The sequence below is a fragment of the Trematomus bernacchii genome, unplaced genomic scaffold (assembly GCF_902827165.1).
Source record: "Trematomus bernacchii unplaced genomic scaffold, fTreBer1.1, whole genome shotgun sequence".
Lineage (NCBI taxonomy): Eukaryota > Metazoa > Chordata > Actinopteri > Perciformes > Nototheniidae > Trematomus > Trematomus bernacchii.
Window position 1 is genome coordinate 1,909,274 of NW_022987733.1, and position 24,982 is coordinate 1,934,255.

General features: G+C 37.5%; 2 protein-coding genes across 2 annotated transcripts; both read right to left on the minus strand.

Moving 5' to 3' along the window:
- Nucleotides 1-16,900: 16,900 nt before the first annotated feature.
- On the minus strand, nt 16,901-19,184 carry LOC117494879 (C-type lectin domain family 12 member B-like). The gene is made up of 6 exons (XM_034145889.1): nt 19,102-19,184; nt 18,363-18,437; nt 18,094-18,165; nt 17,386-17,703; nt 17,134-17,297; nt 16,901-16,997 (listed from the first exon to the last, which is right to left on the minus strand). Exons 1-6 carry the CDS (start codon nt 19,127-19,129, stop codon nt 16,941-16,943), a joined length of 714 nt encoding a protein of 237 aa, XP_034001780.1. The 5' UTR covers nt 19,130-19,184; the 3' UTR covers nt 16,901-16,940.
- A 3,888-nt stretch (nt 19,185-23,072) lies between these two features.
- LOC117494846 (C-type lectin domain family 10 member A-like) lies at nt 23,073-24,194 on the minus strand (the record flags this gene model as incomplete). Its single annotated transcript, XM_034145837.1, has 4 exons — nt 23,073-23,274; nt 23,347-23,450; nt 23,589-23,752; nt 23,855-24,194. Coding segments are annotated over 4 exons (741 nt in total), but the record flags the coding sequence as incomplete, so codon positions are not given.
- Between the last annotated feature and the right edge of the window lie 788 nt (nt 24,195-24,982).

The window sequence follows — 24,982 nt, forward strand, 5'->3', positions numbered from 1 at the left end:
GAGTCTGGTCTATTCTCTCAGCTGGCCCCACTCGGCAACCCGGCAAGATCCAAGAACCAAATACATCACGCTTATTGGAGGGGGTCGAGATTAACCTGAGCAATAACAGTTCATGGCGAGTACGGCGAATACACGTTGTAACAAGCAGTAGCGCTGAGCAAAGTGACTAGAACGCGACCACACACTTATAAAAACACTTATATAAAGTCAGGCAACACTAACCAGGCTTAGTGTGATTCTGTTTATTTTACCTTACTTTAATAACCATCCGTTCACTATTATTGACCATTGTGAAGAGCAGGCAGACGTTTTCCTGTTGTTTTGTATTATTGCCAACACACTCTCACTCCATAAACGTCCAGGAGCGACGCTTGGTCAGGGTCCCGAGGCGTGCAGTTGGGACGCTCCTAGGCTCCTTCAGCTTCATAAACGGACGCAAATAGCTTTCAACTGATTGCAATGTATTCCCATCTGCGGCGGGATTTGACGCTCATGGAAGCACGGCATTCGTTTGTGTCGGAGGCTGTTAAAGGCAATGTGACCGTCCATTCCCATTGGATAACGGAGAATTGTACACCCGGAAGTAAGTATTCCCCTTACTGTCGATTGATTTGACAGTGATATCTCCACTACTCATCAACTCAAAAACACCAGATTATCCTTGTTAATTAAACGACATTGATAGGTTTTAATGTGTGTACAATGCTTTTGTCACGTTTTCCCCTTCAATTCTGAGAAACAAGTCATTTTCTATGAGTTTTGGATGGCCGATTACCCACAATCCTCTGTAGCAAACATAGACTGTATAAAAAAATTAAATAATACATTATTCCGAGTGTGCTTGCTTTTCTCTTTGAAAGTCATCACATAACGGCATTGTAATACACGTTTCGGCTGCATTAAATATTACATATCTGCCGTAGTTAACTCTATTTATAGAGCCCTGATGAGAACACTTCTAGACAAACAGGAACTGCCGCCAAAACTGAAAACTTGACGTGGATCTTAAATATATAAGCAATTAAACAACATCTTACATTTCTTTTCACACAATACGTCTCCTTGCAGTATCAACACTAATTCGGCTGACTTTTATATTTGATCCAATTGGTAGATAGGCTGTATTTACGCCATAACGGTGCACAGCTGTAGAAAGGGACACCTACTGGTTAAAGCACATTATTGCATTTTATAATTGTATCATTAGATATTAATAGGAGGATGTGCAAAACAGACAAACTAATAAGGCTTTATTTAAACATTAAAGAATACTTTAGGTTAAGGTCTTCTTTTGAATAAGAAAAAAGCTTTGGGGGTATAGAAGATGAATATGAAGGGATGAAACCCTCTTTGATGGTCACACATGCAGAGCACACAGCACACACAGTGAACTTTGTATCTACAGATAAATATTAAGCCTGACAAAGTACTTAACGTCTAATATATTGCTTTCCTGCAATGTTAACTATGTTTAAGCACTTATTTTAACTGATATTATACATATGTATTATACTCTTATAAAATGTATGTAGATAGTATAAGAAATGTGCAGAATATGACAATGTAATGGTGGAGGTACACACATATTGATAGATGTCTTGTAATGCACTGTTGAGGAACCTGCGACCCAAGTTTTTCATTCATTGCATAACTTCACCGTAGTTGTGTATAATATGATATGTCAATAAACCTTAGAAAATCTTGAAATCTTGAAAGGGATGTGCAAAATAGTCATTACAGATGAAGCGTCTTATTTTGGACAGTTTAAAATGCGAGGGTCGTGATCGGTTCGTGCACGTTCCGTGATGGCCGGCCGGCCCCCAGTCAGACTTGATACCGCCCCCATGATAAATACATTTAATTATTGTGAAGCCAGCTGCAATGGATCATTGATCCACCAGGGGGTGCAGTGGGGTTCCACACTGGAGTCATGTGAAATCAACTTCTCTGTTGTTAATAATGTTGTTTAGTCGGAAAAAACGAACGAGCCGGCTCTCCCGATTTTTAATCCTAATTTAATCATCATCATTGATGTTTATGTTCGCCGAATTGACATGAAATCACTGACAAATATGAATATTCTGTATTCAACTTCATTGAAACGATCAGGATGGGTGTTATTTTTCCCCACAATGACCAAGTCGCTGCAAATGATCCCATGTAATATGTACATGTACATGGCCACATTCTCAACAAAGTTACGTAACGAAACATTCTGTATTCCTTGCTTACTTTTTATTTAATGCTTTATAACAGCTGGAATAGTTCGTTTAGAACAGGCACCTCACTCGCAATCTGCTCCTCCGCAACGCCTACCACCTACCTCCGGCTGAAATTATGAATGTACAGTAAGGCATAGTAATCATAGATAACACGGCAGGCTCCGTTACAGTTTGTTTTCATCTGATTTCAAATATTTCAAATGTCTGAAGTTAATAAATACATTCTCAGTGTTCAAGTCAATAATAGTCATATAAGAAAAGTACTGATCTAATAACAGAGATTTTATAAGGACTTTTCAATGTTCGACATCGCTCATGTGAAATACAGTAAACTGGATGTTGTGGTGCCGAGAGGCGGGGTATCAAAAGTACAAGCTAAACTTTTATTTAGCATCTGAACACACTTGTAAACAACGTGATGCCCGGGAAGCGAAGACCCGGCGGAAACAGCTGGTCTGGTTCACTAAAATGTCCGTGTACAGTATATCTGGTACTAATGTATAGCGGATCTTTGTTAAGATCCATATGTCAGTAGAGATGGGATGGCAGAAGGTGCTATATATATATATATATATATAATTCCAAAGCTGGTAAAGACCTTTCAAATTTAGCAATAATAGTCATATAAGAAAAGTACTGATTTGTTCTTGAATCAACTTTTTTATGGAAAATGTTTTATGTAATTTTATTTCATTTTAAATAAAATGAAAGACATTCACAGTTAATGTAATTAGATATACATTATTAATGCCATACATTTTTAAATGTAATTAGATATACATTATTAATGCCATACATTTTTGCATAAATATTTATTCAGTATGATAGCTGTCTAACAGAAGTTAAATCCATTTCTCACTTATTCTGACAATGTACTTAACCCCAAATAAAAGAACCCAATAAAAATAGTTGTTAAATAATAGTGAAGTCACGTTGTAATAACAATAACTCATCTCTCTCGGTTTTTTTTGTTTTCTTTGTGTGCTTTGCCAAAAGCCACTGTGTCAAGTGTCCTAGTTGGGTTACCGTAACGAACAGCAGCCGGCTCTCGATTTTTAATCCTAATTTAATCGTTTATGTTCGCCGAATTGACATGAAATCACTGACAAATATGAATATACTGTATTCAACTTCATTAAAATGTTATTAACGTGCCTAAACTCAGTAATTCACTAAAAATTACTGATCCCTCCGCGTCGCGGAGGGATCTTGATCCCTGGGTGTTATTTTTCCCCATAATGACCAAGTCGCTGCAAATTATCCCGCTTATTACATGGCCACATTCTCAACAAAGTAACGACATGACTCCCAATATTAATTAAAATGCTTTTATGGATTTAGAAAATATTTTTATTGATTTAAAACATAGTTCTATGTATTGATTTAAATTTACATGCATCCGCTAAGAAAAATAGTCCGTTGTTACCGTTTTTTAAACAGTCAGAATGAAACGGCAGCTCTCAGCTGTGTGTTCACACTCCTAACTCTGATCTTTCTTTTCCAACAGGTAAGTTAACTGTAGGTTACTCTGAGTGACAAGCTTACAGTTAGTGAAGTAACACTTTTTTTTTGTGAGTCACGACCTCGCTGTTTCATTCTAACATAACGCTCCAAATATGACTGTTTCCACTCGGACTTCAATACAGCAACACCATTGTTTGGTTTCCATGGTAGCGTGTCTCTTTAGTAGCGTGCACTCCTTTCCTGTAAATTACAGGTCCAGCCAGGCAAAACAGTAATATGAAATATGAACGTTAGTTTTTAACTGAAATGATCAAATAAAGTCAAAATGTCACAGTGTTTACAAACATTGACCATACCGTTCACCAGCCCCCACCCCACTCTTTGTTTAAAACGAATTGGCCATCGGAATGTGTGTGTCCCAACCCCCCCCTGTGATATCTCTTCACAGGGGGGAGAGAGTTAGACGCTCGTGAATTGTCAACGGGGGGGGGGGCCTCTCTGCACGGAGGAGCCGCGGAGAAGTGAATCACAGTGATCTGCTATTTTAAAGTAAATTCAACACATATCGACCCTAAATATAGCATATATTAAGAACGAGAAAGTGTTAACATCGTTTTTTGTAAACATATGACCAATGTGCGAGGGTGATGACATCAGAGCATCGTCCTATGGGCTTAGCCCCGGACAGGTACAACAGGTATTCACTCAGAGGGGGGTAGTTATCCATTTACATGTCAAAAAGCAACATACAGTAGGCTGGTGGGGGATGGTGAACGTTTACATTTCTCTACAGCAGTGGTTCCCAAACTTTTTGTGCCCAAGGCACACCAAAGGACAAGTAAAAATCTCAAGGCACACCTATTGTGCGAAATAGCCCTTATAACACGTGTTATCACTCATATCATGTAAAATATCTGTAAATGTGCATAATTATTTACTAATGCCAAATAAAATGTATAGATAGAACAATCAGTGGTTCAAGTTAGTATATTCCTCAGTGTAACATATCCACTAGTTGCAAAGCTTAAACATTTTTATATATTTTTTTATTTTAAGGGAAAGGATGTTTTCACTACTCAGTTTGTCAACTATGTTACGGACAAACTTGATGTCATTACAATCATTTGATTAAGTCCTGCACTTCAAGTAAAATCAAATTTGAAAGGCTCTTGAGTCTATTCTACCATATATCCAAAGATTTTTTAAAGTTTAAAAAATAATTGTATTAAAGTTTTGTTTTTTCATGTGATATGTTCAGCACTGTCATTAAGTTTAGGGATATTTTGTATTATAAAACTACCATACAGGTCATTTTGATAGTTTTAAGAGATGTCATGTAAAACTCCAACCTGTGTAGATATACATTATACTATAAAGGATATCAGAAGCACTATTTTAGATATTTTAAATTTGAAAAAATGAGGTGCAACATAGTTGACAATGAAAGTCAAACATTTGACGCAAATAACATAGTTGACTGGACACATTATTAACCATCAGCACTATGTTAATTTCAAGGCAGAAGTGCAAAATTCCATTGATAATGATGTGTAATGACGTCTACATGTCGTACAAATTGTCAACTAGGTTACCTGTCAACTAAGTTACTACAGTTATTACAGTACTGGGTAACTCAGTTGACAGGTAACCTAGTTGACAATTTCCCTATTTTGACCCATCATTTCAATGGTAGGCCTTGCCTGGATGACCACATGTCATTTTCTTGAACAGGTTAACATCACATTTGCACATATAATTGAATTAAAATCATTAAACAATTGTAAACCATAACAATGTACGTAACATTGTTGATTGTCAATGAGTATATTAATTGACCATGTGCTATTATACATAAAATATTGTAAAAATGTAGAGGACAATCACCACAGTGTGTTCAAAATGTCTGCCAAAGAGGAACATGGCATCATGTGATGCTGGTGACATGGTATTGGGACAAACAATTTTTGAGTTAAAGGGGGAAGTTCTGTTAGTAACATAGTTGACAGAACTTTTGCGGACATTCATATATTAAGATATTTAAATTATTTAAAGGGGGAAATCAATTAAAAATATGTTATTATTCTTTAGTATTTAGACTTTTGAAATAAATTAATCATTTTTTAAATTTACTTTAATGGTTTTTATTCATTATTTTGAATCCAAGACACCCTCAACTGAAAAACGGACATAGCAAAAACTGACAATTTAAGAACATCATGACACATTTCAAGCTAAATAAAGCATAGGATGCACATAATGTTTGTGTGATATTATAACATGCTTTCCAATAATAGGCAAAATATGATATTTTTGAAGAAAATAGTTAGAATAATTATAATTATCATCAATGGACATCAATGGACATGGAATGTACCCTAAATTGTAGAATCACTCAGCAGTTACATACACCAAACCTTCCAGTTATATTCCTATCAATATTATGAAGGCTTTTACAGAAGGGTTTGGTCATATATAATTCATAGCCTGAATTATATAACATTTTATACCTAAAAACATGGTGAAAATTGATATTTTAGGGCTGTTGACAGTATTTTCTGATTTATGGAGTGATACAAAGAGATATCACTCACTCAATTTCACTTTCCACTATGTCCACCGTTGTTTTTCACAACCAATGGCAGAACTTTATTGAGGCCTGTAATTAGTCAACTACAGGTCTCTTGAGTCAGTCTTTTTCTTCCAAAAAGCTTGTGACAAGATGTTATTGCTCTTGGGGCATTAAAAACAAGATTTTAACTTTAGTTTTTTATATAATATCTGCATTTTCTATTGTGAAAAACTAAGTCTTAGTTATTTAATATATAGCGCCATCTCCTGGTTAAACCCTGAAATTGGAGAATAGTGGGAGGGCCTAACATTCCTGAATACTGGTCTTTGGCAGGCAACTGGCTGGCAGTCGGCAGGAAGCTGTATGCTGGGGTCCAAAATAAGAGGCTCCATCTGTATATACAGTCTTTAATTAACTATTAGTAGAGAATAACGACGAGTAAAGAATATACTTTATAGGGATCCTATTAATATCTATGGAGGAGTGGATTGAGGAGTGCCTATCTCCAGAAAAAAAAGCACCTAAACGAAGACATGCAGAGCTACGTGAAGAGCAGGTAGACCAACTGGAAAAGTACCACCATTCAAAAGCTTTCTTTCTTGAAACAAAGCAGAGAAATGATGACCGTTAGTGGCCACAGGTGCGAAAGCTCTCTCCAGAGCTACTGGAAGCCGAATCTCGGGGACCGGAGAAAGTGGAGCAATATTCTCGCCACGCCAAGCAACAGCCTAGAACAACCTCAACCTATACAAGTAACCACGTAAGCCATTCTACTGATGCTGGACAGGTTTTCAGTGGGTGCACAATAAACGGCAACATACAAATCAATGTAAATAAATAGCCGAATAATGGATCAACGCTCTCTGTCTAACAGTGACGTGCGGTGAGGTTCATGGCTGGTCAGATTTACAAATATTATAGCCTATTTTGACCTTAATCGAAATATTCTGTTATTTTCAAAAGCTTTTTTAGTCTGCTGCTATGATTAATTTTAAACAGACCGTTCAACAAAAGGATACCCAAAATCTAAATATTGGATTGTTCTTTCTAAGTAAGATCCCATTTTCATTACAGTTGTGGTCTTACCTTGACTTGAAGATGAATATAAGTCCATGCTATCCTTCTGGACAACAATCTCTATTACTGTTTTGTAAAAGTCCTCCTTATCTTCCTGTAGTTTCAAAAGTCTAGTTTGTTGTTTGCGGTAGAATAACAGTAGCAACAAGAACCTGTGGGCTCACGTGCGCCCCCTTCAGTGCGGCAGAGGTTATGGCTGCCTCTCCTGGTGCTTTTTTCATTGCCGTTGTACGATGAGACCAGCGAGCCTAAATATCATATATACGTGAAATAAGTTATTTAGAGACTATGGATGGCGAGGATAAATGTAAGAAAGGGATCTACAAACATTACATTGGTGACCTACAGTGAGATGGGAACAGGCATGCGCTTAGGGCCCGCTTTCCAGCCAGTTTCTGTGGGGTGACGCATTCTGAAGTGAGGCAGAGCTGATCTGTGCCTCACCTCACCCCACAGTAAATGGCTTGAGCGCGCTCACAAAATAAGTGGCCGTGCTAAATTAGTGCCCGCGCTCCAGCAAGTTACTGTGGGCTTACGTGAGGCAGTGCTCGTACCTGCCTCACTTCTCATCGCTCCCGTAGTGGAGCTCGGCAAATTTGCTGATTTTGACTATAAAATGCGATTGGAATCATACAGAAATCACATTTACACAAGATCAGTGGAGACATTTTATTATTATTATTATTTAGTTTTTCTTTAATTGTTTTTCCGTTACATTGGAGTATGACAGGTGAGGCTCTGCCTCCCCTGCCTCCACTGACTGCACGTCGCTGCTGTCTAATATGCTCGCTAGCTGTTAGTGTTGTTGCATAGCAACCACCTCGCACTATGTTTCGTGCAGAAGGCAACGGAGGGACAATTTTATTTTGAACATCATTATTTACTAATAAAAACTATTTAAATTAGAGTGTGTATTTTTCTTTCATATTGCCACACTTGGTAATCGTTTTATAAATGGTTACCAAGGGGGGGTTGTCGGGCTTCGCGTCAGGCCGAACCACGCCCCTTAGCTGTGATATAATGAGCATATACCACAGCCTGTCGCGAGCTATTGCTTAAATATATTTATATAAATATATATATTAATATATATATATATATATATATATATATATATATATATATATATATATATGTGTGTGTATACATTTGCATCTGCCTGTTATTGTCTCATTAGACCGCTCAGAGGAGAGGATTTCTCATTCCTCTAAACGCCTGCTGCTTCCCCTCCTCGACTCCTCTGCTCGCATCTCCTGTGGGCGGGACTAAGACGCGAGGATAGGAGTCGAGGAGGGGAGTCGAGGAGGGGAATTAGAGAAATCAGAAAGGTCTAATGACTGAATATTGAGGCCTGATCCGCTTCTATCTTATTTACATAAAAATGGTCGCACCATGAATAAGATTGTTTCTCCAGACTTGATTAAAGCACTGATGTTTTCTAGAAAAAGACAAAACAACAATGTATGGCAGCACATTTATTCACTGGTGACAACAGAGTAAAACATGACATTGCTTATAGATAGAAATACAGATAGATTAAAGGTGGGGTAGGTAAGTTTGAGAAACCGGCTCGAGATACACTTTTTGTTATATTCCATGGAATGCTCTTAACATCCCGATAGCAATGAATATTTTAAGTGCTTTGACAAAAAATCCATAAAAAAATGTCATCTGTGGAAGCCGTAGTACTGTAAAAAGCACGACCAATCATTTTAGCCGGCCCGGCTAAAGTAATTGGATGGCCTACCTGCCTGTCAGCCTTCCATCTGTGCACAAACTTATCTCGTGCCCTCATTGGTCATGTGCACATTCGTGTGTGTTGGAGGAGGGGCTCTGTAAGGAAGTGGGAGATTTTTTACGGCTGTGTATTTTCAAATTCTAGCGCACTCGAGCTGGTTTCTCCGAAATGACCTACCCCACCTTTAAATGATCCGTCATCTGGGCAACTAAACAAATTATACATCAGAATACTTAATGAAACAGACTCTGGAACATTGTATTGAGAACAAGTGATGCAGCGCCCTCTGTTGGCCGTTAGAAGCAATAAAATAAAATAGCAGAGTCCTTGCACTAATCTGCAGAGTTTAAGCGTTGCATCTCTAATACAAAAGAGTTTAACCATCCAGACTGATACAAACAATATAAATATGTCAAGGAAATAAAAAATTGCATTTATTTTGCAAGCCCTATAGAAATTATAAAGTCAAACTAAAGCTACATTGATTTTTAAATAATCCACATTATATATGAGTTAATTGAAATGTCTGTCTTATTGTGTGTATTGAGTTTATGCAAAGTTTATGTAATTAATGTTATTTTTTTCCTTTTTCGTTTGCCAAGGTAACATCTCTTTAAATGTTTGGAATGGAATTTGTATTTATTTGTATTTTTGTATTTAAGTACGATAATCCATAGTTTTACATTTATAGGCCTGTAAATGTATTTCATTTTTCTTCAATCAAAGAGTTACCAGTAACTTTCTTAGTATGACTGGCCCCAAGCCTGTTTTTCAGGTCTCAGGCTCGAAAATGACATTTCCAGAACAAATGACCATAACTAGACTTCTAAAAGGGGAACATTAATAATCTTTTTTCTCAAAGCAATGATAAACCTGTGAGTTGGATGTAGAAGAGTCAGAATCAATATAGATTTTTCTCAGTCAGAATAAATTCAGATGGAACATGGTAAAAAAAGGTAAATTCTTACCTCCGCCTAAAAAAAAACATTACTTATAGTGAAAACCACCCTTGAATGATGGGATGGTAGACTAAAAGCTTTAGGAATCCAAAGTACAACATATAATAAGTACCCTGTATCGAGATTGATGCAAAACAAGTGACATTTGACCTTTTTAGCCAGGTTTAGAAAAAAAAACCCACCTCTGGGGTGATTTGGGTGTAAATGGGCGTTTTTACAGTTTCTCTGGAACCCATTGGTCGATTTTGGTGATTGTAATCTCTTCCTGACCGTTAGAGCCAATAGAATCGAAGGGGGGTCTTCACATAGACACCAACATTAACACAAAAAGGTGGGGGCTTTGCGCATGCAGGCTTGCATCAGAGTGAAGCGATCTCTCGCTCTGACATCTCGAAACGGAAAATAAGTTTTATTGCTTATGGATTATCAGAAATCATTTCAAAGGGACACAGACACATTGGATTAACCTCTGGATTAACTGCAGCATCGTTTTTTATCGTTTTAATGCCATTGAAGACCAGTTTTGACCAGAGAAAGACCAAGGTAAGCCATGTTAGCGTTTGTAGCTACCTAGCGCCACATGTTTTGATGTACGTTTTCGTTTATAGAGTCGAAAGTTTTTATCATGGAGTGTTGAGGTGGGCACCCATCGATTCTGTGTCTCTTTACGATCATAATCGATATGTTGGATGTGCATCTAGGATAAGTAATAAGGGAGTTATGAGTGAGTTTAGGTGCAGTGATAGGTTAGTATTTTTTCGCTCGTGGCTAATTCAGAGGCTGAGTGTTAGCATTGTGGGTTATTTTTTGGAAAAAAATAAAAAAGATCAGTTAGCTGAGTTTCTTCCCGTTACATGGATATAAAACATTCATAGTTTATTAAATGAGCATGCCCTCAGACACTGTTTCTTGCAAGATGTTGCAGCAGTGCCCCGGTACCGGGGTCTCTCGGGCTTAACAGGTTAAGAGGTTATTAAACAGAGAGAGATAAAGCCTTCTGCTGGCAGATCCATTGTTGTGGTTTATCACAGCTCACTGATGACCATATGTCTCTGCCCTTGTAAAACACTGCACAGTGACCGTCAACAGGAGCTGGTAACCAGGAGCTGAGGAGAGAACATGATGTTTAGACAAAGGCTGGTAGATGTTATTATTCAAAGTGTTTAGTAATGTGTCTCTTACCTATCAATCAGATCACTTCCATCCACCCACTTCCATTTCTTATTTACAACTCTCAGACCAATCCAGTATCCATTGAATCCAAAGCTGTACATATTGATTGCTTCCTGGAAAACAGAGAGAGAGTTGTCAGATACTTAAACATTAAACTGTAATAAACACATACAGTAATGACCTAAAGACCCAAAGACCCAAAGTGTTTTCCAACCTAAACAAAACACATTTACTTTCTTAATTGCGTCATATTAATGGGTTTACCTTTTCCTCCAAATTATGTGCAACAGCCAAATCTGAATTATTTCCTTTGCAGTCTTCTTGAGCTTCTTCCCAGGTTATCCAACCAGGATAAGGAAGGTAATTGCTCGCATAGCAGCTGGACTGAGTGAGATCCCAGCCCTTCTGACAAGGTTGACACTTTTCATCTGAAACAACAGAGTCCAAACAATCAACAACATGACTACAGTAGGAACATATTGTAATTATGACCTAATATATAGGATCTGAACATACCGGTGTTTCCTAAGCAGTAGGAATCGATGCTCCACTGGGCTTGACTGATGTTGAGCTCATTCAAGGTTGTCTCCATGTTTTGTATTTGCTGTGTCAAGTTGTTCTTCTCGGTCTCCAGCTCCTGGATTCGTGTTTTCAGCTCCTGGACTTCTGCAGACAGGTCTTTCACGTTGCTTTCTGAGACAGTAAAGGCTTGTGTCAGGTTACCCAACTGGTGCGTGAGATTCTTCCGTGTCTCCAGTTCCTGGATTCTTGATGTCAGGTTAAGGATTTCTGCAGTCTGCTTGGCGTTGTCTTCCGAAAGTTCAGAGGTAACTACAGAGACAGAGGAAGGTGTTGGGCTGTAAGGCTTGTGTCTCTGAGTGATTAATGATCATAATAGACATTAAAGAACAGGTTCATATGTTTTATCTTTCTTAAAACAATAGTCAGACGCACATATAAACATGTGAACGGAGCAGCACTGATGGTCTAAGATTGTTAAATCAAGTGTTTATCTTCTAAAGTTATAAAAAAAAAACCTCTTCTGAAATACATCTTTGCACAGGGCCAGTGTTAACAGGAGGCAGGATTACACCTAACATCAACTGTTTCTATGTACATGTGGGCGTCTGACAGACCTGTCCTTTGAAAAAGTGAACCATAGGAACATGTCAGCCACAGCCGGCTAACTTCACTAGAGCAGCAACAAGTTAGCAACGAGCTAACTGCATTTGGAGAGATAACAGGCGGAGCGACTGATCTCTGTATTGTAGACAACTTACAACAGCTCTGACGATTCAAACCACTGCCTTTTGTAAAATATGGAGAACACAAGCAGACACCTTCATACACACACTTCACCCTTCACACACACACTTCACCCTTCACACACATTTCAGCCTATTTCAAAATGTTGAACTGACATTCATCGAGAAGATACTCACAGTAGATACGGAGACCCATGATGGCTAACAGTATGATCCAACACACTGCTATTGGAAGAAAGAACCTCAAGCCTGAAAAACAAGCATTCAGTTAAAAAACCTTAACAAAGGTTTCGAAAGGTTTCAAAGGTTTTAAAGTCATATACACAGATACAGTTTAGTCTAAAAACTGTGGTCGCAGGTTGGTTAAAAAATGCAACATAAACATATTTATAAAAATAGTGCAAGCTCAGGAGTTTAGCTTTATCTTAACACCTAAAATAATTTAACAGGCTAAGCTAATGCTTTCAATACATTATAAACACATCACAAAAATAGCTTAGCAATTGTAACCTTTGTCACTATGTCACTGTTTTACCTTTATGTTTTTTATTTTCTATTAAATAGTGCAATGTATTGATCATGCACCTGGAGGGGATGCCTTTTTATCCACGGTGCCTTCTGGTGCAGCTTTTATTTTGGTGTCCTCTGAAAAAAACATAATGTATTTAACAGCATTTACCTTTTTAACTTTTTAATGCTATTTTATTTCTATTTCAGAAATATTTTGGACTGTTTATTTCTTGTGTCTTAATTTCTCTTATGTACATTGCCTTGTTTTTTCTGCTGCTGCAACGTAAACATTTCTCAATTTGGGATCAATAAAGTACTTCTCTATCTATCTACCTATCTATCTATCGTTAACTCCCAATATGATCAAACTTCAAAAACCATTGGACAAAAGATGGATTTTATAATGGCTATCAGCAAACACACTGCTATTGGTGGAAAATACATCGAATAATAGGGGCCTCTGGCCTGAGTAATGTAACTGAAAAACACGAATTAACAGTTAATTAACAGTTAATATAAAATAAAAAGAGCTGATTTAATATTCACGTTTTTAACCTTCATCCCTATTTTATGTAAATAATATGACTGTTAAATAAATCTCATGTTTACTTGTTTACAGCTCACCTGGACGCGTTGCCTTTTTATCCGCAGGGCCTTCTGGTGCATTCACATAGTCAGCTTCTTCTGTGATTTCCTCTGGAAGATAAACACATACTGTTTCATCAGATATGCAGTTTCACTCCCATTATGTTCAGCACGCATGAGGAACCATTTCACTAAATGATGGAGTTTATAATCAAACTCAACGATGTCAAATGAGTTGCCGTCACGCAACGAACAGAAGAGGAAAGCAGAACTAAAAACACACAGAGAAGTGTATCATGCTGACTTTTTATAACGAGATTAAAGACCAATTAGAAAAACTCATTGAAAATGGAGCACATTTTGTATTTAGTACAATAGTTCATCATGTGTGGTTAACATATTGATAAACTACAAGCTTCTTCCTTAATTTACTTTTTTTTTTTAAATCCCTAAATGCATTAAACATTATGTCTCTATGTTCAGCAGAGTTGATCAATTATAATTTTAAAGATTCAATCTTAAATGGATTTATAATTTGGATATTTAAAAGAATGTGCTGCTAGGGAGTGGTCAAGCCTCAGAAGCAATTTACGCATATATGGTCATACATAGCAGAGCATGTTGATAAAAGCAAACAAAAACATATCATAGGTTGTATCTTAGACACAAACACACACACATCAACTCTGGAATATTCTTTAAATACCCATATCCTCGATTATTTGTCCTTTCGTCCTGAACTAAGTCCTGCTGCAGTCCTGATGAGAGCGTCTCTCTGATGTGACGGTTCAGTAGACTTCTGCTTCGAGGTGGAGATGGCATCTTTTTAATCTCCTGTTCTCATGTCATGTTGATACTTCCCAAATAGTTTCAACCGGAACTTGAAAACGTTCGGCCCTTTCACAGAGTTTTAATAGAGTCACACATCCCAAATATTGGATTTCCCAATAAAATAATCATATTAACTGCAATTTGGATCTCCATTGGATTTCTAGGCCCCAAAAACGTATGTTTAGTCACCAAAATGCTCTCAATGCCACTTCCTGTCCCTCTCGGGAACTCTGCTGGTGCTGATATGGACAGAGAGACTGAATATTGAGACCTGATCTCCTTCTATCTTATTTTCATAACATATTACATAATTGGCAATAACATGTTCGTCCTGACTTGATTAAAGCCTGATGTTCTCAAAATAAATTCAAAAACAACAATGTGTGGCAGCACATTTATTCACTGGTGAACAGAGTAAAACATGACATTTCTCATAGATAAAAATACAGATAGATAAAATGATCCGTCAGCTGTGCAACTAAACAAAGTATACATCATAATACTTGATGAAACAGACTCTGGAACATTGTATTGAGAACAAGTGATGCAGCGCCCTCTGTTGGCCGTTAGAAGCAATCAAATAAAATGGTCCATAATCTTTAAGAGTTTAAGCATTGCATTTCTAACAAAATAGAATAAAAATGTTCACACAAAACAGTACAACTATCTTAACCATCCATATCTGATACAAACACCATAACATTTTTAGAAATAAATAAATATTTGCATTAATTTAGCAAGCTCCATAGAAATTAAGTCAAAGTAAAAGTATATTGATTTTAAAATGATCCACAAAATATACGAGTTAACTTTTGTGTCGCATTGTTTATTTTAAATTCATGCAATGTTTATGTAATCGAGCCGTAACAGAAAAACTATTTGATCCGCCCAGACTGATAAAAACACCATAAAGATGTTAAGGAAATAAATAATTGCATTCTTTTGAGTGATTATATTATATTAACCTGTTAAGCACCAAGCCTGTTTTTCATGTTTCAGGCTCGAAAATGACATGCCCAAAACAAATGACTACAACTTAACTTCTAAAAGGGTTATATGAATAATTTCTTTTATCAAAGCAAGGTTACATCTGTGAGTTGGATGTAGAAGTGTCAGAATCAATATAGATGTTTTTTATTTAAAGAAAATTCAGATTTTACATAGTAAAAAACTGTAAATTATAGTGTCCGTCCAAAAATTCTTTTTTACAGATAGTGAAAACTACCCTTGGATGATGGGTTAGTAGACTAAAAGCTTTAGGAATCCAAAGTACAACATATAATAAGTACCCTGTATCAAAATTGATGCAAAACAAGTGACATTTGACCTTTTTAGAGAGGTTTAGCCAAAACCACCCCACCTCTGAGATGATTTGGGTGACAATGTTTTTTTTTTCCATATCTCTGGCCCCCCTTGGTCGATTTGGATGGTTGACACCTCTTTCTGACCGTTAGAGCCAATAGAATCGAAGGGGGAGGCCCCCACACACATACGTTGTGAAGAGAAAAGGTGGGGGCTGCGCGCATGTAATTTTGCGTCAGAGTGGACCTATCTCTAGCTCTGACATTTGGAAACGAAAAAGCAGTTTTATTGCTTATGGATTATCAGAAATCATTTCAAAGAGGACACAGACACATAGGATGAACCTATGGATTAACTGCAGCATCGTTTTTTTATCGTTTTAATGCCATTGAAGACCAGTTTTGACCAAGGTAAGCCATGTTAGCGTTTCTAGCTACCTAGCTCCACATGTTATGGTGTACGCTTTCGTTTATAGCGTCGCAAATGTTTATCACTGAGTGTTGAAGTGGCACTTCTGGCACCCCCAGATTCTGTGTCTCCAGCTGATGCTAATCGATGGGTTTGCTGTGCATCTAGGATAAGTAATAAGGGAGTTAGGAGTGAGTTTAGGTGCAGAGATAGGTTACATTTTTTCGCTCGTGGATAATTCAGAGGCTGAGTGTTAGCATTGTGGGGTTTTTTTTGGGAAAAAAATTAAAAAGATCAGTTAGCTGAGTTTCTTCCCGTTACATGGATATAAAACATTCACGCTCAGGGAAGCACGGCATTCGTTTGTGTCGGAGGCTGTTAAAGGCAATGTGAGCGTCCATTCCCATTGGATAACGGAGAATTGTACACCCGGAAGTAAGTATTCCCCTTACTGTCGATTGATTTGACAGTGATATCTCCACTACTCATCAACTCAAAAACACCAGATTATCCTTGTTAATTAAACGACATTGATAGGTTTTAGTGTGTGTACAATGCTTTTGTCACGTTTTCCCCTTCAATTCTGAGAAACAAATCGTTTTCTATGAGTTTTGGATGGCCGAAGACATTACATTACCCACAATCCTCTGTACCAACCATAGACTGTATAAAAAAAACAGTAGGTGTCCCTTTCTATCAGCTGTGCACCGTTATGGCGTAAATACAGCCTATCTACCAATTGGATCAAATATAAAAGTCAGCCAAATTAGTGTTGATACTGCAAGGAGACGTATTGTGTGAAAAGAAATGTAAGATGTTGTTTAATTGCTTATATATTCAAGTCAAGTTTTCAGTTTTGGTGGCAGATCCAAAACTTTTGTCATTGATTGCTGCCTGGAAAACAGAGAGAGTTGTCAGATATTTAAACATTAAACTGTAATAAACACATAATGACCTAAAGACCCAAAGTGTGTTCAAACCTACACAAAACACAATTACTTTCTTAATTGCGTCATATTAATGGGTTTACCTTTTCCTCTGAATCATGAGCAACAACCAGAACTGAATTCATTCCTTTGCAGTCATCTCGAGCTTCTTCCCAGGTTTTTCGATTAGGAGGCTGAGCGTTATTATACGCATAGCAGCTGGGTTGAGTGAGATTCCAGCCCTTCTGACAAGCTTGACACTTTTTATCTGAAACAACAGAGTCCCAACAATCAACATCATGACTGCAGTATGAAAATATTGTAATAATGACCTAATATATAGGATCTGAACATACCGGTATTTCCTAAGCAGTAGGAATCGATGCTCCACTGAGCTCGACTGACGTTGAGCTCATTCCAGTTTGTTGTCATGTCTTGTATTTGCTGTTTCAAGTTCTTCTTCTCAGTCTCCAGCTCCTGGTTTCGTGTGTTCAGCTCCTGGACTCCTGCAGACAGGTCTTTGTTGTTGCTCTCTGAGACATTATAGGCTTGTGTCAGGTTGCCCAACTGGTCCGCCAGATTCTTGTTGTCCCTCGTCAAGTTTGCATTCTGTGTCTCCAGCTCCTGGATTCGTGAGTACAGCTCGGCATTGTTTCCTGAAAGTTCAGAGGTCACTACAGAGACAAAGAGAGGAAGGTGTTGGGCTGTAAGGCTTGTGTCTTTGAGTGTTTTAATATTCTTGATAAACATTGAAGAATGGGTTCACATGTTTGCTTCACATAGCAAAGAGCTAAATGCATTTGGAAAGTGACTGGTCTCCTCTGTATTGTAGACTTCTTACAACAGCTCTGACATTTCAAACCACTGCCTTTTGCAAAATATGGAGAACAGGAAGACACCTTCACACACACACTTCACCCTTAACACATATTTCAGCCTGCTATTGCAGAATCTTTGCAGCAAACGAGAGGGGAGATGTTGTTGGGTCAACAGACAGAGTTACAGAGCTTCCGGTCACATCTAATACAAACTGTTGAACTGACATTCACACAGAAGATACTCACAGTAGATACGGAGACCCATGATGGCTAACAGTATGAGCCAACACACTGCGATCAGAAGAAAAAACCTCCGGCCTGAAAAATAATAATTCAGTTAAAAACCCTAAACAACATGACAGTCACAGATGCTTAGGATACATTTAGAACAAAAAGAGACAATTCAATATTCACACTTTCAACTTTCTTTACTCCCATTCTTTAACACTATGATTGCTGCATAAATCCCATTTTTGACAATATTAAATGTGGATTGTTTTGTGTTCATAATGCACCTGGACGGGTTCTCTTTTTATCCACAGCGCCTTTTGATGCATTAACATAGTCAGCTTCTTCTTCTTCAATTTCCTCTGAAAGATAAACACATTATTTATATTTTAATGCAGTTTTACTCCCAGTGTGTTGAGCATCCACGAGGAACCATTGTACTGAAAGGTGGATTTTGGGATTAAATCAATATTTAAAAACAGTTGCAGTTATGTAAGGAATCAGAAGCAGAAGTCAACCACGCACTTCTACATAGAAAGATAAAAATGTGTTAAGTCTTAATGTATGAGTAACGTTCATCTCCAGTCACAGATATTAATCTAAAGCAGAACTAAAAACCACACACAGAGAATTGTTCGGTTCTCACACTGACATTTTCTTTAAAATTACAAAGACATTTATTTCTGCTGAAACTAAAAACCATTAGACAAACTAAAATCAGATTCATTTTAAATAATCAAATTGATTTTGTCATAAGAAGATGTTGATACATCACCAGTTTCTTACTCAATTTATTGAGAGAAACAAATGCATTGAATTTATAATTCTGTGTTTATCAGAGTTTGAAAATCACAATTTTAAAGATCACATTTGAAATAAATGTTGTTATTTTAAACCCTTTGTGGCTCAGATCTGATCACGAATCAGAAACACGATGAATAGGAAAAAATATAAACAATGTCTCGGTAAAAGAAAAAAGCAATGTTTTACACTCACACACATACAAATTAGAATATATTGAATTACCCATTTCCTGCTGAGTTCTTCTGTTCATCGTGGACAAGAGTCTGAAGTCCTGCTGCAGACCTGAAGCTGTCAGAGAGCGTCTGCTCTGATGTGACGCTCTTTAGTCGACTTCTGCTCTGAGGTTATGGTGTGAAGTTTTAATGTACGTCAAGGTCACGTTGCAACCTATCGAATAGTTTTGACCTTATTCGGCTTGATTAACGTACTGATAACTTCGACGAGCAATATGAAAGAAAACGACAAGGACAAACACTTTGTCTCCTTATAAAGCCCTTCTGTGCTCTGATTGGCTTTCAGTAAAATGATGAAGTACATTTTTAGTAGTAGCAACATTTGTGATGTACTTTACTTACTTACTTAACTGAGTATTTTTAATTTTCTGCTACTTCATACTTCCACTCCACTTATCAGATATGTTATATTGTTATATGTGAAGAAGAAACTCACAAGATATCTAACAGTATTTCAATCAGGAGAGACGGTTTTGATAAGAATACATATTTATTGCCAGGAATACACAAATGAATGTAATGGAGTTTTGGCGATTAGGCCCCGTTGTGCAGGAGTATCATTCGGGAGGGGAGAACCGATTCGATGAAACCCCCCGGGGTCTAGACACTGGTGGTGGTGAATGGATAGTTGGGGTCGGTCTGAAGGGGAGTGGCTTAGCTTGACCCTGGTGGTGGTGAATGGATAGTTGGGGTCGGTCTGAAGGGGAGTGGCTTAGCTTGACCCTGGTGGTGGTGAATGGATAGTTGGGTCGGTCTGAAGGGGAGGGGCTTAGCTTGACCCTGGATTCAGAGGGACAGGAGGTGAAGAGGGGTGGAGGAGGGTTGCGTCGAAATGACAGCTGTCAGAGGGGAGAGCAGATTTAAAAGGGTTAGCAGAGCGCTATGATAGGCTTGTGAAAATAGAGCGAAGTGATTGGTTAAGCTGGGGAGTGACGCCCCCGATCACTTATTGAGAGGAGAGAGAGTAGTGACATAGAAATAGTAAATGAATGAGTAAAGACGGTCTTCCTGGTTGAACTTGCGCTGAGCTTTATATAGTTTAAAAACGACTCAATCCTTCTGTTTCAGCTGCAACATTGAAGTGATTAATAAATATGTCAGGGAAGTGACACAGAGACTTGGACTCATCTGCACGAATCCACACAAAAGTACAAAAATAAACTTTAGTAATTTTGGCAAAGGCAAAAAATCAAAGACTAACTGAATGTGGCTCTATCAATCACAGTGGCTGAAAAACACACAAATGCTGTGAAAGTCAAGAGCTCTTGAAAAAAGATCCTAGTACTAAACTCCTGGTACTAGGATGGGTTAAATGCAGAGGCCACATTTCACTGTGTGTGCTGTGTGCTCTGCATGTGTGACCATTAAAAGAGGGTTTCATCCCTCCCCATTCTATAAGAGACGGAGGGGTAAATAAAACAGGAAGTGCAATGACAGACGAGACAAGACACAGTAAATGAACACGTTAACAACGAGACATGACTAAACCCTAACCCTAAACATGGGCTATGAACTAAACATGAAACCTTTAGGATAAACCTGATAACGAACACCTAAACATGACGTTAGTAACAAGAACTAAACATGGCAAAATGAACAGGCTGAGCGTGATGTTACAGAATAAACACTAAGTATCTTTGCTTAAGTTTGGGTGTCTGTTGCCTACCATGGGCTTGTTTGATGGTCAGAAACAGAACAACAGCCAAACATATTTTGACTTTAATGTAAAACCAGAAAAAAAGACTGGAGCTTCATTTGATAAAGATAAAATACACAATATGATGCTTCCTCAGAGACCTTGACACACCAATCCCACAACCACAATGTTTGGCAGCGTTTGTCACCTTAGTTTTTGCAGTTTTTCATTCGATTCAATTCCACTTCCTGTCCCTCTCTGAAACTCTGCAGGTGCTGATGTTGACAGAGTGACTGAATATTGAGGCCTGATCTCCTTCTATCTTATTTTCATCCAAATGTTTGCACCATGAATAAGATTGTTCGTCCAGACTTGATTAAAGCACTGATGTTTTCAAGAAAAAGACAAAAACAACAATGTGTGGCAGCACATTTATTCACTGGTGACAACAGAGTAAAACAAGACATTGCTCATAGATAGAAGTACAGATAGATAAAAATCATCCATAAAGTGTGCATCATCAGAATAGTATCAGGGACAGTTTCATCCCACTGGCCAAAAGACTATTAACCTGTTAAGCCCGAGAGACCCCGGGACCGGGGCACTGCCGCAACATCTTGCAGGAAACAGTGTCTGAGGGCATGTTCATTTAATAAACTATGAATGTTTTATATCCATGTAACGGGAAGAAACTCATCTAACTGATCATTTTTATTTATTTTTCAAAAGAAAACCCACAATGCTAACACTGAGCCTCTGAATTAGCAACGAGCGAAAAATGCTAACAGATTACTGCACCGAAAATCACTCACAAAACCTTATTATTTATCTCTTCTCCACATCCATGACATCGATTCACATCGTGAGGTGACACAGAATCGATGGGTACCCTCATTATCACTGAATTATACGAATTTGCGACGTTATAAACAAAAACAGACATCAAAACAGGTGACGCTAGGTAGCTAAAAATGCTAACATTTTTACCTTGGCTCTGTAGTCTCTCCAAAGTGGTCTTCAATGGCATTAAAACGATTAAAAACGCTGCTGAAGTTAATCCATAGGTTAATCCAATGTGTCTGTGTCCCTTTGAAATGATTTCTGATAATCCATGAGCAAACAGACGGATAATCCATGCTTTTACGTTTCTAGATGTCAGAGCTAGAGTGTAGCTTCACACTAAAGCAAAATTACATGCGCAAAGCCCCCACCTTTTTGTTTCACAATGAGTGTGTGTGGGGGACTCCCCCTTCGATTCTATTGGCTCTCTAACGGTCAGAAAGAGGTGTCAACCATCAAAATCGAGCAAGGGGGGCCAGAAATATGGAAAATCCACCCAAACGACCTCAGAAGTGGTTTCTTTTTGCTAAATCTCTCTAAAAAGGTCAAATGTCACTTGTTTTGCATAAATCTTGATACAGGGTACTTATTATATGTTGTACTTTGGATTCCTAAAGCTTTTAGTCTACTAACCCATCATCCAAGGGTAGTTTTCACTATAAGTAAAAAATAATTTTTGGACGGACACTATAATTTACAGTTTTTTACTATGTAAAATCTGAATTTTCTTTCAAATAAAAAACATCTATATTGTTCTGACTTTTCTACATCCAACTCACAGGTTTATCATTACTTGTTATTATTATTATTAATTTACCCCTTTTAGAAGGGAAGATGGTCATTTGTTCTGGGAATGTCATTTTCGAGCCTGAGACCTGAAAAACAGGCTCAGGGCTTAACAGGTTAAACACCTGAGCTTGCACTATTTTTATTTTTATTGTTGTTTTTTATATGTATTTCTTATGTCTTGTTAATTGCACTGTTAAGGAACCTGCGATCAATTTGTTTTATACATTACATAATTACACCATAGTTTCTAAATGTCATGACAATAAACCTTTGAATCTTGAAAAATAGTTATTAAACAGACTCTGGAACATTGTATTGAGAACAAGTGATGCAGCGCCCTCTGCTGGCCGGGAGAAGCAATCAAATAAAAATGGTCCATAATCTTTGCAATAATCTGCAGAGTTTAAGCATTGCATCTCTAACACAATAGAATAACATTATTCACACAAAACAGTATAACTATTTTAACCATCCATATCTGATAAAAACACCATAAACATTTTAAAGAAAGAAATATTTGCATTAATTTAGCAAGCTCCATAGAAATTAAGTCAAATTAAAAGTACATCGATTTTAAAATAATCCACATTATGAGTTAACTTTTGTGTTTTATTGTTTGTATCGAGTTTGTGAAACGATTCTGGAATTACTGTTTTTTATCGTTTTTTATTTTTATTTTTTTGTTTGGAATTTGTTTTTATTTACAAGTAATTCATATTTGTTTCAAAGAGTTTCCAGTAACTTTCTTAGTATGACTGCTTTGTTTAAACAGACAGAGCCTTCTTCTGGCAGATCCATTGTTGTGTTGCATTACATCTCCTTGATGACCATGTGTCTTTTTTCTTGAACAACACTGCACAGTGACCGTCAACAGGATCAGGAGGATCTATCCAGGAGCTGAGGAGAGAACATGATGTTTAGATAAAGGCTGATTTTATTATTCAAAGTGTTTAGTAATGGGTCTCTTACCTATCAGTCAGATTACTTCCATCCACCCACTCCCATTTCTTATTTACAACTCTCAGACCAATCCAGAATCCATTAGATCCAAAGCTTTCTTTCTTGATTGCTTCCTGGAAAACAGAGAGAGAGTTGTCAGATATTTAAACATTAAACTGTAATAAACACATAATGACCTAAAGACCCAAAGTGTGTTCAAACCTACACAAAACACAATTACTTTCTTAATTGCGTCATATTAAGGGGTTTACCTTTTCCTTAAAATCATGTGCAACAGCCAAATATGAATTCTTTCCACTGCAGTTTTCTCTAGCTTCTTCCAAGGTTTTCCATCCACGAGAACGAGGGTTTTGATACGCATAGCAGCTGGGCTCAGTGTGTAACCAGCCTTTCTGACAAGCTTGACAGTTGGTCTCTGAAACAACAGAGTCCAAACAATAATCCACATCACTGCATTGTGATATTAATGTTATTATTATTATTATTATTGTACCTTATTAATGGGTTCAGAACTTACTGCCAGGTTGTCTGCAGTAGGAATTGATGCTCCACTGAGCTCGACTGACGTTGAGCTCATTCCAGTTTGTTGTCAGGTTTTGTATTTGCTGTGTCAAGTTCTTCTTCTCAGTCTCCAGCTCCTGGTTTCGTTTGTTCAGCTCCTCGACTCCTGCAGACAGGTTTTTGTTGTTGCTCTCTGAGACATTATAGGCTTGTGTCAGGTTGCCCAACTGGTCCGCCAGATTCTGGATGTCGAAGCTGAGTTTTGTGTTGTTTGCCCGTAAAGTTGAGTTTTCTTTAAACCGGTTTGGATCACTCTCATGAATTAATGTAACTGCCAAATGAGAAATTAGCTTCTTTTATAATCAAGGTTATATTGGAATTTAGTTTTTTGTCAATTTGCCTCTTTCGGAAGCTTTTTCCTGTCAGTCTCACGTTAAGTTTTCCGGTCTTTAGACTCAAACTAAAAATGTCTCAGTTTGTCTCATAGTGTTCCGACTTCTCCAATTCTCATTTATATTTCACATTGCCTGAAACTGCTTGTCACTGTGGTTTGAGGTCAACATTACTAAGAAAGGAATGAAATGGGGAAGTCTTCAAGCCGAACATTTTGTGATATAGCAAGCGCTGGTGGGTAGAGAGTGTGGGATAAACTCAGAACTTCACAGAGGCTCAGTAACATGAAAGACACATGACATTTGTTAATAGATTGACATTAGATAGACATTCATTGACGTTTGGGTCTGATCATGTGATTTGTTAAGAATAAGAGAAATATAGAATATGACTTGACTTGTCTTTTCATTATTTGTATGCATGCTTGTCTGTATTTCCCACTAATGGTGGCTGCAGGTATGTACAGTATATGAAAGTCTCAAACGAATTAATGTATTCATCCACACGAACGGCTTCTCGATTGATAAGAACAACCCAGAACAAGATCTGATTGGTTGCTTTCTTTTCTAACACAAAACCACTGAAATGCGTTAGTGCATGGTCCGAGAAGGGACAAACAAATCAACGTAACACTGTAATATTACAGATCAACAACACAGATACCATTCTCATTTATTCATTTTATATACATTTTATTACATTTTATTTATATAATTTTATCTGAGTGTTATCTGAATACCTTGTTTTAAAG

Coding starts and splice junctions, on each gene's coding strand:
- LOC117494879 (XM_034145889.1), bottom strand. CDS start 19,129: ATGAACAGAAGAACTCAGCAGGAAATGG. Junction 17,704..18,093: donor CATGGGTCTCCGTATCTACT/GTGAGTATCTTC, acceptor TTGTCTCTGTAG/TGACCTCTGAACTTTCAGGA. Junction 17,298..17,385: donor CTACTGCTTAGGAAATACCG/GTATGTTCAGAT, acceptor CTGTTGTTTCAG/ATAAAAAGTGTCAAGCTTGT.